Source organism: Sebastes umbrosus, chromosome 7 (assembly GCF_015220745.1).
Source record: "Sebastes umbrosus isolate fSebUmb1 chromosome 7, fSebUmb1.pri, whole genome shotgun sequence".
In the NCBI taxonomy this organism is placed as follows: Eukaryota; Metazoa; Chordata; class Actinopteri; order Perciformes; family Sebastidae; genus Sebastes; species Sebastes umbrosus.
This window is the reverse complement of record NC_051275.1, coordinates 3422940-3437265: the sequence shown is the minus strand read 5'-3', so window position 1 is coordinate 3437265 and position 14326 is coordinate 3422940. Positions and strand designations below refer to the sequence as shown.

Below are 14326 nucleotides of genomic sequence, written 5' to 3'. Positions count from 1 at the left end.
AATAGTTTAAGGGTGTCATTCCAGACACTGAACCACACCTCCAACATTGCTACTGTTTTATGGATGCACATTAAGAGCTCGAGGCAGATCATTACTTTAGTGATATTTCATGGTACGGAATGATTTAGTCGGAGTTTTATACACGTTTCTCTTACTTTTCAATATCACAAATTGTACCAGGACAGAAGCTTGGATGTTATGACGATATACTGTGCAATTATAAAGATTTGTCAAACAGCAGAAATCTGCTATATTATTTAGACTGAGGTATCTATCTATCTCTTTAATATCTCTGGATATATTAGGCCACTGCAGACAATGTTGCAAATCAACGACCAGGAAAGCTTTATGGCACCAATATGATGAAGTACGTCAGATATTAAATTCACTGGTTTCACCCAAAATAGGCATTTCCATTTGGATATTTTATCTATAATTGTTAATTTAAAGTTACTATGAAGAACTTTCAACTGGTTATGAAACAGTCTCAATGTAATACTGATGCTTCTATATGACCTACTGTATATAAGTAAACAAGACCATCAGCGACAAGACTGGCTATTCCTACCGATATTCTTAATGGCGTGCCCCCAGTTTGGAGAAGCAGACCGGAGTTGCCGCACGGGAGCAAAGCAATGTTCTGCTGTGTGAAAAAAATCAATATCAGTTTAAGTGTACGCTATATTTGTACCATTTTCACTGAATTACATTGCCGTCAGACAGCTACATAGTCTATGTTTTGGACAAGGAGCTGAAGCTGTTATCTACGCTCTCGCCAAAGCAACAAGTCTCCATTGAAAAAAAACAAACAGTAATTTTGCTTCGCAGAGCACAAAGGTTGCTGGTCTACCGCTGCCTCGATCAGTGAGTTTGTTTGTGTTATTGTGTGACTTTGGTTAGTTTCCTGTTTTTTTTTAATGAAGTCTGGTGGCTTTGGTGAGAGCATAGATGGATAAAACGGTTCCCTGTCGGAAAGGGCTGTCTGACGGCAAGGTAAAGCGGGGAAAATATTCTAAAAATAGCGCACACTTGATATTGATTTTTTTTAAGGTGAGCTTTTTTTTTTACGTGGTCCACAGCAGTGCATTGCTTTGCTCCCGTGCGGTAACTCCTGTCTGTTTCTCCAAGCTGGGGTCGTGCCGACCGTCATCTACTGTAGGTAATACACTGACTATTGATAGGTACCTCGTACAACCTCACTTCAAAACACCCAAACTACCCCTTTAATGCTTTTCATCAGGGCCACTGGTCCGATTCCAGCAAAAATCAAACAAAATCATGCAGGTTCACCAGGAACTCCTTCAGCTCAACAACCAGCCCGCCGCTGAATAAAATAAGAGGTTTTCTAAATGGACTCTGTTCTTGTGGACCCAGGTGCAAACACCTGCGCTACTGAAGCATCCTTGAGCAGGACACTGGATCCCTGTCAGCTGTGGGGCTCTCGCCAGCTGCGTTTAAATGGAGAATTTTCTCACACAGAGCAAAAACTCAATAAATGTTTTTATTATTTCATTTAACAAAGCATTCTAACCGACACATGTAAAAAGCTACTTCTATTTGACAGTAAAAGACGATGCCTCTAAAGAGCGGCTGTACCTTCTACTTTGCTGTATCCTTCGGTCTCCTCTCTTCCATGTTATCCGTGGTTTGGGCGATGCTCTGGGCTTGCACTCTAGCGATACATCTTTTCCAAGTGTGGCGATGACCCGTACGGGATTGTGGACAAAGACGGGAGCCGATGCTGTGTAAGACAGACACACAACATATAAACATTTAAAAAGAAAGACAAAAAATAATGTAGTCATATGATGATGGTTAACACACTAATATTCATATTGTATGCAATTTATTGTTTCCCAAGTTTGTTTTCTCTTGTCAAAACAAGCATGTTAAACTCCCTGAATCAGTTATGTTAACAGATATTATGTTGAGTACTTTATTTGTACAATCATTGATCTATCTTTAGATCAAACACTGAATCAAATGACTTGTGATAAAAGAGCTTATTGTGAAGATGAATCACTTTTTTTTGTCACAAAAACAAAGAAAAACTAAAACAATGCTGCCTTGTATAACATGTGAGCAGCTGTTTTCAGCACAGTGCCTATCAGAACAGAATTGTGTGCTACCTGCTCAACGGAAAAATGACACCAATGGGCCCCCAGGGGGTCCATGGCATTCTGGCAGGGGGGTTCACGAAATAATTTGCTATAAATCAGAAAATTGTGCTGTATCATTTAAAACTGCATATCTACAGATGGGGACTATTTGTGCCAATAAAACGAGCATATAAAGAGCCGAAGTCATGCCCCTTCCGGTGGACCCCATGGGACCTTACTTCTGAAAAAATATGAACGGTAGCTAACGGCTACAAATGTTTTTTTGTTTTTTTTATCCTGTTTGAATTGCGCCATGAATCACACATATGATGTTTGGCAATTTAAAAGATTCTGCAAGTTAAGAAAGTCTCGGTTTGTTGTAAAACGGTTGAAGTATAAGCCTGTGAAAATATGTAATTAGAAAGATGACACGCCCAAAAGTCACGTAAGTGCCGTCTCTCTCGCTGAAGCTACGATGCCTGTGTGTCTCGTACTGGGATGTTCTCACACCAGCAGCGGGTCTCGCTCATTCTTTCTCTTCCCGACTGATAAAAAAAAAGACCAGAAGTCGCTGGATGAAAAACACCAGGTCAGATAACGGTTCATTTGTACGTGGAACATAGCTACGTTAGCTAGCTAGCTAGTGTTGGTAACGTATATTGTGCGAGACGAAAGATGTAGTTCACTGAGCGGTTTCACCATCCATCCATCCATCCATCTGCAACCGCTTATCCCGTTAGGGGTTGCGGGGGGGAGGGCTGGAGCCTATCCCAGCCGACACTGGGCAAAGGCGGGTTACACCCTGGACAGGTCGCCAGCCCATCACAGGGCTGACACATAGAGACAGACAACCATTCACACCTACGGGCAATTTAGAGTCAACAATTAACCTAACCTGCATGTCTTTGGACTGTGGGAGGAAACCGGAGTACCCGGAGAAAACCCACGCTAACTCCACACAGAAGGGCCCCAAGCCGGATTTGAACCTGCGACCTTCTAGCTGTGGGGCGCCAGTGCTAACCACTGCACCACCGTGCAGCGGTTTCACACTAAACTAAATGATACTATGACAAACCTACAACAAACTGAGACCTTCTTGACTTGAAAAAAATATCTTTTCAAACGGGATCAAAAAATATTTCTCTCTCTCTCCGTTGACTACCGTTCATATTTCTTTCTGAAATAAGGTCCCACGGGGTCCAACCAAAGGTTTGGGCCAATACCAACTCTGAAATGATTGTGACACACAGCAATAAGTTAATTATTTTAAAGTTGCAGCACTTACTGAAAGTTTGCTTTAGACTGGTGAGTTGGAATATCTAGATTTATTAGGACTATTCAAAGTCTTGCTACTGTTCATTTTCTGAAAGCTTTTAAGATCAAATAAAAAAACGGAAATAAAACAGAGGCCCTGCTCATCGGCTCCCAAAACAACCTCTCCAAAGCACAACACACCACTGCCCCAAACCTCATCATCGATGGCTTCTCTGTTCCATTCTCCACCCATCTCGAGAGCCTTGGGGTCACCCTAGACAGCACCCTCTCCTTTGCACCCCACATACAAAATGTCACCCGGACTGCTTTCTTCCACCTCCGCAACATCTCCAGACTCCGCCCATCCCTGTCTCCAGACTCCGTCCATCCCTGTCTCACTCCAGCACAGAAATCTTTGTCCACGCATTTTTTACATCCCGGATTGATTACTGCAACGCTGTTCTCTCTGGCCTTCTCACCAAACTGCTCAACAGACTTCAAATCATTCAGAACTCTGCTACTCGGATCATCACCCACACCAGATCCTCCGACCACATCACCCCCATCCTCATCCAACTACTCTGGCTCCCTGCTCAATACCGGATTGACTTCAAAAATGTTCTGCTCACCTACAAAGCCCTCCACAACCTCGCCCTCACTTACCTCACTGACCTCCTTCAGGAGTATACCCCCTCCCGTTCCCTCCGCTCATCATCAGCTGGTCTTCTGACCCCCCCCACCTCACGCCTCAGCACCATCGGAGCTAGGGCGTTCAGCTGCACTGCTCCCAGGCTCTGGAACTCCCTCCTCATACATCCAGCAGTCTGACACTATCACAACATTCAAATCCCTCTTCAAAACCCAACTGTTCAAACTGGCCTACTCTCTGTAGTGTCCATCAGTTCATCATATGTGTCTGCATAAATGTGTCTCTGTCATGTCCGGCTGTTTTTTATCTGTTTATGTAAAATTGTATCTTTGTAAGGTGTCCTTGGGTGTCCTTAAAGGCGTCACCAAATAAAATGTATTATTATTTTTATTATTATCATCATCAATTGTTTGAAATGTAGGTTATAAATGCCGCGAAGTTGAGTCCAAATGCAATATGAACATTAAAGCTGCAAGCAGCGATGATCGGGCCCTCGCCCACGCGCGCACGTCGGGGGAACGCGCACGTCGGGATACCCGCTGTCGTGCATTCCCATGAAAGTCGGACATTGTAGGCAACAGTTAGAGTTTATTTTCTGCTTGGAGCGTGTGGCGCTGGATATGACCTGTTGAGAACATGTGGGGCGTCCTTTAAAGGCACTTCTATGAGGGTTGGTTGCAGTATACAACCATTTCCTGTTTCCTGTAGGGGGCGCTATGACTTTCACTCATAATGGCACATATATGTCTTCAGGCCTGGACTATTATCCAGCTTGTGAAATTTGGGGCAGATCGGACTATGTAAAGTCAAGTAACAACAGCCTCCTGTGTCGTGGCGACTCATCGAAATTCGCCATGCCACCACGGCGCTGCCGTTCGATGTAAACTTACGATTTTCGAAAGGAAGCATCATCGAGGTCTTAAGGCTTTTCTCATCAAATTTTAGGTAGATGTGATTCATTTCTGAGGCAGAGTACATCAACGTGTAAAACATGATATTTCCTGTTACCACTAGGTGGCGCTATGACTGCGAGCCAAAATTTGCATGTGGATGTCGTCACACAGGGACTTTTATCTTGCATGAGAAATTTGGAGCAGATTGGTTACTATACGCCAAAGTTACAACAACTTCCTGTTTTTTGGCGAAGAAGCTTTTTCGCCGCCACGCCACGGCAACATGGTTCGATAACTTTTTGATCTTTTGATAACTTTTCATCCCAAAGGTCTTAAGATACTACTGACCAAGTTTCAGGTAGATGTGATTAATTTCTGAGGCAGAGTACATCAATGTGTAAAACATGATATTTCCTGTTACCACTAGGTGGCGCTATGACTGTGAGTCAAAATTTGCATATGGATGTTGTCAGACAGGGACCTTTATCAGGCATGAGAAATTTGGAGCATATAGGTTAATGTACGACAAAGTTACAACAACTTCCTGTTTCTTGGCGAAAGGCGCTTTTTCGCCGCCACGCCACGGCAACATAGTTCGATAACTTTTTGATCTTTGAGTAACTTTTCATCCCAAAGGTCTTAAGATACTACTGACCAAATTTGAAGTTGATCGGGTTAAGTCTCTAGGAGGAGTTCGTTAAAGTACAGCGCCTGGAAATGGTAAAAAAACGCCATAAAATCCAATATGGCCGACTTCCTGTTGGGTTTATGGTATACCTCCAAGAGGGTTTTATTTACGTCTCATCATGGTACATATACCTACCAAATTTCATAAATTTAGGTGAAATGTGTCGTCGGGGCTACTCAATAGGGGGCGCTAGCGAGCCAATTTGCCACACCCGAGCACGAAACCCATATCAGATATTTATTTCACGCACGTCTGACACGTGTGCAAAATTTCAAAAAGCGTGTAGTATCCCAAGCACCTCATTTTTACCGACTTTGTCGGTGCTCGGGCCCTAATAATAATCATTTGAAGAACAATAGGTCCTCGGACCCGACGTTGTCGGTGCTCGGGCCCTAATAATCATTTGAAATACAATAGGTCCTCGGACCGACTTTGTCGGTGCTCGGGCCCTAATAATAATAATAATCATTTGAAGAACAATAGGTCCTCGGACCCGACTTTGTCGGTGCTCGGGCCCTAATAATCATTTGAAGAACAATAGGTCCTCGGACCCGACTTTGTCGGTGCTCGGGTCCTAAAAATCCCTCTCTGTTTAAAGGTATATAAGTGGTATTAATATTCAGTGAAATTGCAAATTCCCCCTCTGTTGGACACATAAATGATTATCTCATCTTAATTAGTTAATTAGTTATAATGTTATCATGATTCAAATTGAAATGTGTTTCTGTTTATCACTATGAAACAGGTCTGAAGTATTTAGATTGAAATGTTTTAAAATACAAATAGTTCCATCTAAGAGTACAAATGGTAGTAAGCATTATGGTTAATCGGAGTTATGGTTATGAGGGGGTCCTTGGAAAATGTTCCCCCCTATGAGGAATCCCTGGCACCAAAAAGGTTTTACGAACCCCTGGCCTAGTGGTAAAACAAACTTTCTTAATTTTACTTTTTAATTAATTGCGCGGGTCGTTAAAATGTAATGCATTTATGAACGTGATGCTCGTAACACGTCTTCAACTGTGGCATTTCAAAGTAATTATTCAGAAAATGCTGGAGGGTTTAGACTGACACATCATGACTCAAAATGCTTGATCAAAATGCTAATTTGTTTCAAAGTACAGTAATGACTAGATTTTCCACTTGAGGTATTACAGCACGCTTCTATACAATCATTGGCTTTTATATATTGTATAATGTACCGTACTTTGTCTTAATTCTGTGCTAATCCGGTATCCACTACAATTCTATGAATACACATTGTGTTGTGCAGCCTAATTACTTAATAGCTGTCATCATGTTAATGTTGACATGGTTGGATGATTTGTACGGCTTTTATGAAAATGATGTTTAACCCATATTTAACCAGGCTGCCTGAGTGAATAATAAATACATATACAGTATATATATATTTTTAATAGCTTGCTCAAGAGAATGAATTAAGCACTAATGGTCTAAATAAGGCCTCAGGCACTGAAGCTGATGTGGTACGGGTATACAGCTGTATTACACATCAAGGCCATCTTCAGGCTGCAAGGCTCTGTCAACTGTGATTATTCAAATCCTGAATGATGCTTTAAAGGTGACATTACACACAATGACAATTCAATCCCATCCGTAGCTACGGGCTGACCCCTCTCCCTGTAACACTTGTGTCTTTGAGGCTGAGTGGCTGCCTGAGTGGCAGAGGTCCCTCTAGACACGGCAAGCGGCAGAAAACAGAGCAGTTGCTGTGTGTATTTGTTTTAATCAAAATAAGAGCAGGCCTGCAGCTGGTGGCAGCGGTACCCTTATTGCTTCACCCGCCACCCTCCCAGAAGAGCTGGATCTGGGACAAGATCACAGGCATGGGGGCAGCCGCTGCCCCCTGTGTAGCCTCCAGTGATCGCTCATCTGCAGGCTGTTATTAGCCATGTAATCTGTCCTGATAGTGTTTGCTTGTGGACATCTCCGCGGAGCACAGGTCACTGGGAAGACATGCCTGGGGGGTGTAGTTATGAAAACACTCATCACAAGCTTCCAAACATCATCATTGTGACTGTGACTCCAAGGTAGGCAAGGGCTCTTCCTCACCAGCTCACATAAAGCTGATTAAAATCTAAAACTTCTCACTCTCACTGTGAATTTAAATTAACTACATACTTTAAACTGATGGGTTTAGGGACAAACATTTTATAGATCATCCACAAAATATACTTTGTCCATTTGCAAAGATTTTCAAAATGCCACAGATTCCCCTTCAAAAAACGGCATGCCACGCAGACAGTAAATCAAACTGTCCCTTTGGGAAACATGAAAGGGGAATGGGTGTCACCAGATGTGTCCCAGTATAGAAGATGACAAGGAGAAAATAGTGCATCAACGCAGAAGACATTCAGTACGACTGTTATGTTTGTAGCCTGAAGCCTTACATGTAACACTTTCCTTGGCTTTTAGTGTCCTTACATTTTCAAGTACATGTCCCTCCTGCTTTCCCCATTTACAAAAAAAAAGGATACAAATACTGTACAACCGGTGGTGGATCAGGTATTCAGATCCTTTACTAAAATAAAAGTATTAGCACCACACTAAAAATACTCCGTTACAAGTAAAAGGCCTGCATTTAAAATGTTACTTAAGTAAGTATGTACTGTATGTATGCAAGTATAATAATAAGGACAATGTTCTTTGATGTATTAAAAGTACAGCTGTCAATCAATTAAATAAACATGTTTTTATCTGTTCAAAATGTACCTTAAAGGGAGATTATCAACATGGGAGTGGGCAAATATGTTTGCTTTATGCAAATGTATGTATATATGTATTATTGGAAATCAATTAACAACACAAAACTAGTCAGGGATAATGTTGTGAAATAAACCTCGATAGGGCGATGAGGCACGTGGAGGGGTCTTGCATCGCACTCAAGGGGTTTATTTCACAACAATGACCCGGTAGCTGTACATTATCCCGCTTATTACATAGCTACTTACTTAAGAAATCAATAATTTGACATAAAAACCGTCCATTAATATGTTAAAAAAATGAGTGCTGTTAAAAAGAATTTGCGGTATTATCACGTTAACTTTGACAGACCTAATAAAAAGTAAAAGTACTCGCAGAAAACTGCCCCCTGTGACTGTTATATTGTAGTATTATATATTATATCATTACATTAATACATTAAATAATCAAAAAGAAAGGCAGTAAATGGGCACAATTTGTAAAGCTGGAACCATGAAATGATTTTCCTTAAAAAATGAATCAAACAATCAAAATAGTTGCCACCTAATTTTCTGTCAAGATTAATCAGTTAATCGACTAATTGTTCCAGGTGTACATGTACATTTTCATACGTTTGTATGTAAAGTCATACTTGCCAACTTTGAGAAAACAAATAGGGAGGATTTCAAAACCAAAGAACAATTTGAGTTTCAGAGACTTTGTTTCCTGCATTCTGGTGACTTCTAAAGAATGACAATAACAAAATAAAAAGTACCCTGAAACAACATTTTTTGTTAAATAGGCCAACTTTAAATTTTACTTTTAATTCTCAGGAAAGAAAATGGAATAATTTGCCTCTCTGGCGTGAAGCTCTGGTATAAATAAGGCTAATATTCATCAGTTTTCATAATTTTTTGCCCCTGTTTGAGTATTTCTTTCTCTTAGTACACTCCATTTACCTCTCCTTCTCACTCACTCACTCACTCACTGAAGGTCTTTTCAGACAACAACGGCACCACTGCGCTCTGAAACCCGTTATTTCCAATGGCTTCGGCCACGCCACGCCACGACGGCTTTGCTGTGACGTGTGGCAAGCGCAGCTTAAACTCAAACTGCGCTGGTGTCGCTAGTAGCTCTCCTCCGCTGGGAAAAGACATTTGGTGTAGCTCTATTGGGTGGAGCTCATAGACGCTGCACATTGCTAGAAACAGGTTGAGATAACGAAAAAAAAAAAAAAAAAGGTGTGACAAATTGCTATAAATCATGAAAAATGTGGGAGAATTGTGACCCCAGGAAAAAAATCGGGAGAGGGCAATGAAAAACGGGAGATTCCTGGGAAAATCAGGAGGGTTGGCAAGTATGTGTAAAGCTGTCAGATAAAGTAGTGAAGTAAAAACACTTTGCTCTGAAATGTAGTGAAGTAGAAGTATGAAAAGAAATACTCAAGTAAAGCACAAGTACCCCAAATCTCTACTTTTACTTGAGTAAATGTACTTAGTGACTTTCCACCACTGCTGATAATTATAATTGATTATCAACTAATAATAGCAAACACAGACTAATAAATACTTGATGAAAGTCGAGCCCACGGTGAAGGTTTGTTTTTTCTAAGTAATGAGGATTGTGAAGTAGGCTTTGCTTTGATGACAAACGATAGAGCGGAGATAAGACTCTAATGGAGTCATTAAACTCCATCAAAGAAACCATTGATGTCTCTCTTTTAGTGTTTGCTCCCATTAGTGTAAATCCATACCTACAAGTCATTGCTTTTCATTCTCCTCAGACATAACGAAGAACTGTTCCAGACTCTCCTCAACTTGATGCGGGCAGACACCTCATTGAATATAACCATAAGGGTCCTTCTTTTATTCATGCCGTCCACTGCCTGGGTTAAATCAGGGACCATTGATTGGCAATCAGCAGATCTCACAGTTCAGCGTTCCCCACTCGCATTTCAATCTCCCTTACCTATCACCCGCTACCTTATTCAGATGCCAATACTCAGTCTGCAATTCTAATCTTTGCGGAGTATAAAGAAATATGCTCGGCTGAAAGGACCGGTTGCCTCATGAAAATTACACTAATGTTTCTTTTAACACTGTTTTGTCTAATCTAAATTATAAGGTTTATTTACCTAAAATCTTGAGTTCGGCGTTAGAGTAGACGGCACCATATTTATTTGCTGCGACACACTGGTACATTCCCGAGTCCGTCTGCTGCACTTTGTGAATGGTCAGTTCTCCGTTCACTATCTCGACTCGACCCTGAAACAAAGAAGACAATATTACAGAACATCAGATCTAAATATAGACATACGATACAGGATAATGCCGCATATAGTGTAGTTTCATGAGAATAATTCAGATGTTTCACGGTACAATCGACAACAGAAGAGGGTGCTGTGTAGTAAGGTAAGTACCTGGGATGTCAAGGGCAAACCATTACGAAGCCAGTGATAGGTGGGCCGGGGCCTCCCCATGGCCTTGCACTCCCATTGGAGCTTCTCTCCACTATCCATCTGAGTGTCATTAATCATTCTGACCCACTGAGGGAGGGCTTGAAGATAGAAAAAAAAAGACTTAGAATAAGTAATATATCCTTGAAACACATACAAGGCACAAGTATGGTCACCTGTACTTAGAGGAGAAGAAGCACAAATACATCGTCAACACACAATGTGAGAGGTTGGATTTAAGACAGTGGATGTAGTGATGTAGTTTTTGTAATCCCTTAATGCTGCAGTCCCAAAGGAAGCAAAAACATGTTTGGTATACTTGAAGTGTTTATGCCTTCTCTTTTGTGCGCTGCCTTTTTAATAACGCACATTTTTTTTTTTTCTTAACAGTCTTTTAATGCTCGCTACTTTACATAAATATCCTTGAATCCACCCTTGACACACTGACTTTCATTACTCCTGTACTTTTGCACTGCACTTAACAGAGCTTTATCCAGTAATAAGACATCTCCTTTTTTCCAATCCTCTGTTACGCTCTTTAGTCCCGAAGAACTGAAGGGGAAATGCACACCTATTCTAATGAGGTGCCGGTTCCCTGGCGGACATCAAAGGAAGGAGGGGAACGGTTGAAAATGTCGTACGGTACTAATCCAACCCGTTCTCACCAACTTGTCGCATCTGTATGAGATGCATTGGGCTTTAAACTAACTCTAATGTAAACCGATGCGTATCATTAATAGACGGTCAGAGCAACTGATGTAGTATAAAGAGCTAGAAAGTCTGCGTAGAGCGGGTAGGACCGGAGGTTGGATGGGTCAAACAAACACACGGCTTTCACCCAGGAGACCGCTGTTCGTGTTCCGTGTGAAACCGGAAACCGAAACCTTATTTTACTGTAGTTTTGTCACGTGACAAATAACGCCATGTACAATCTTTTCCTCAACCTAACCAAGTAATTTTGTTGCGTAAGTAAACCTAAAAGCTGAGTAAACCTATGTTGAAAGTTTATTTTGAAAAGACTGTATGCATGTAACAATGCGGAAACTGTACTTTCCTCTGAACACGGAAGTTTATTTTGAAAAAACACTATTCATGTAACGAGTGAAAACAAATGCGCTGTCCCTGACACGTCAACAACTAATGCTAGATGGGTACCTAGAGCATCATAGTTTGAAGCGTAGGGGCCATTGACCAAGCGTCTATTTGACGAGGTGGGAGTGAGAATGTGTTGCCGAAACATCCGGGGTTTGTTTCTGAGACCAGGATTGCGTATATACAGTAGGGGTGTAACGATGCATCGCTCTGGGTCGATGTATTAATTCAGTGATCAATGATCCAATATCATTGATGCATATCATCATCTTTAGCGAACCTCATTCCTAAACATCCAAGCAGTGCTAGCGACGCTTCGGTTATGCATTGCACAAGAACGGACGCACGTACATGAGCTAACGTAGAATCATGACAAGGAAATGAGTGGCGTTGGCGTTATTCATTAGCGTTAGCGAGTGGCATTAGTGAGTGGTGCTAGCGGCGTAACGCTGGCGAGTGTGAGGTTGGCCGAGAGAGAGAGGGCGTGTTTGTGACGGTGAGTAGCAGTACCGTTATAGCTGTGATATGAACGTAGCAGTGCAGGGTGTGTAAGTTAAATTCTTTTTTTTCAGTGAATAAATGCTACAGCTCCTCAAGACCCAAGCCAAGTTCCTGTGTCTCGCTTGCCTACCTGCTGGTTAAAGTGAAGGGGGTTAGCCCTGAAGTTCGCAACACCTTCAGCTCAGGTTCACTTGAAGCTTCAGTAGGCAGTATATTTTTGGCATAAAAAATTCCATAATAACCTTTCAGCATATTGTAATTCAAGTATCCTGAGAGATAACTAGACTTCTGCTCCTCCTCATGGCTCTGTTTTCAGGCTTTAAAATATCTAGCCCGTGACGGGAGACTTTGACCAATCACAGATCATTTCATTGAGAGAGCGTTCCTATTGGCTGTGCTTCGGTCATGTGACCGGAACTTGTCGTTCCTTCACCAGATTTCACAATTTTCTCATTTTACAGCTGAACCGTGCACTACAAGATCATTCTGAAAACATTTGAATCAGAGAAATAGGCATTTACGTAACATAATATTGATCCAAATTTGATCAGCGCTGACTAGTTTAACCGTTTGGTCGGAGTTCGCGAGTGATTGACAGCCAGCTCTCATAGATGGCAGCTGGACAGCAGACCTCAGATCAGCTCTTACTGCTTGTTTTCCTCTGGTCTGTGAAATCCTGCAGACGCCGTTAGGAGCACCGGAGGACACCGGTGGACACAGAGGCACATGATTTCTTTTAGGTTACCTGTTTCATGTACTAATGTCACGATATAGCGACCGTTTTATTAAAATAACTTTTTTAAATCATACTTGCTCCAATCTCGCCTACTTCAGCTTCAAGGTGGGCTGTTAAGGTGGATCCAGCTCTTCTCATTTTATTGATAAGCCGCCCACCAGCATTGACCAGCAACCAGACCTCCAACAACAGGAAGTCTATTTTTATTTGATTTATTCTTTTGAATATTAACAGAAAAGGCAGTGGAGATGTTCACTAAAGGGGAGTTGGATTGTTCTCATTGTCCTCTCCAAGAGTGGATCACATTTATGTTTTTTTGTATCATGTTGGTGAACATTTTCTCTTTCCACTGCATGGCTGGCCCATGGCACAGGCACACTAGGCAACTGCCTTTCCTGGGGGCCCCTTAACCATGAAGCTGTTTTTTTTTTCTTTTCTTTGTTTTCTCTCTGCAGCCTTGCTTGTGTTTCCAAGGCTGCATCCACACTTCCTGCCCAACTCCACATTCTGCAAAGAATCGGTCACAACTCCAGATCTGAGCACTGTATAGGCTGTGTGTACTTTCTTTTCATCTTGTAGTCTCTTTCCATCTACTGGGTCTTATACTGCATACGGTGGTGCATATTTCTCAATTCCTGTATATTTACAAGAATATAAGATTTACAAGGACCTTTTACTGGGGCTGGAACCTTCTGCCAGTCTTGTGTAGGGGAAGGAATGTTAATCAGTTCATCCAAGCTTTTTTCCCCTTTTATTTTAATCTCCTTTAAATTATACTTTTTGCTCTAATGAGACATTTATAAATGCATATGGCGACATCAATTGTTGTATTTTGTAATAAAGTTGAAATACTGAACTGAACTGTGTAAACAATATTAAAATAACACGTGCAACCAAAACTTAATAACCAATTTGTGTCGACTTAATTTCTTGGGACAAATTAAATAGTTGTTGATAATGACACGATATTATTATAGGGTGAATGTGATAAATTAGCACAAATCAGTAGATGTAGATGTGGCTCTGACGGGATTTATTTTCGTTTATAGACAAAGCTTCCACATATATTTCTCACATGTTTTGCTTTATCTTCTTTTAACTATAACAATTAAAAAAAAAAAATTCTATCCTGCTTAGTGTTTAGTATTATGCACCTTGCCGGACCCAATGATGTGCATTGCATAGTGGTGTATTTCTTGTGCAGTGTGTGCAGAAAGAAGGAAAAACCCTGCCATTGAGCTGCTTCTCCTACAGTCACA

The 14326-nt window shown here is 41.4% G+C and overlaps 1 protein-coding gene across 1 annotated transcript in view; it reads right to left on the bottom strand.

Moving 5' to 3' along the window:
• cntn5 (contactin 5) overlaps positions 1 to 14326 on the bottom strand; it is a 176704-nt gene that overhangs the window by 37878 nt on the left and 124500 nt on the right. The window contains 3 exon segments of the mRNA XM_037775644.1: positions 1597 to 1741; positions 10418 to 10547; positions 10703 to 10839. Of these exon segments, the coding sequence (XP_037631572.1) occupies positions 1597 to 1741; positions 10418 to 10547; positions 10703 to 10839 (412 nt within the window).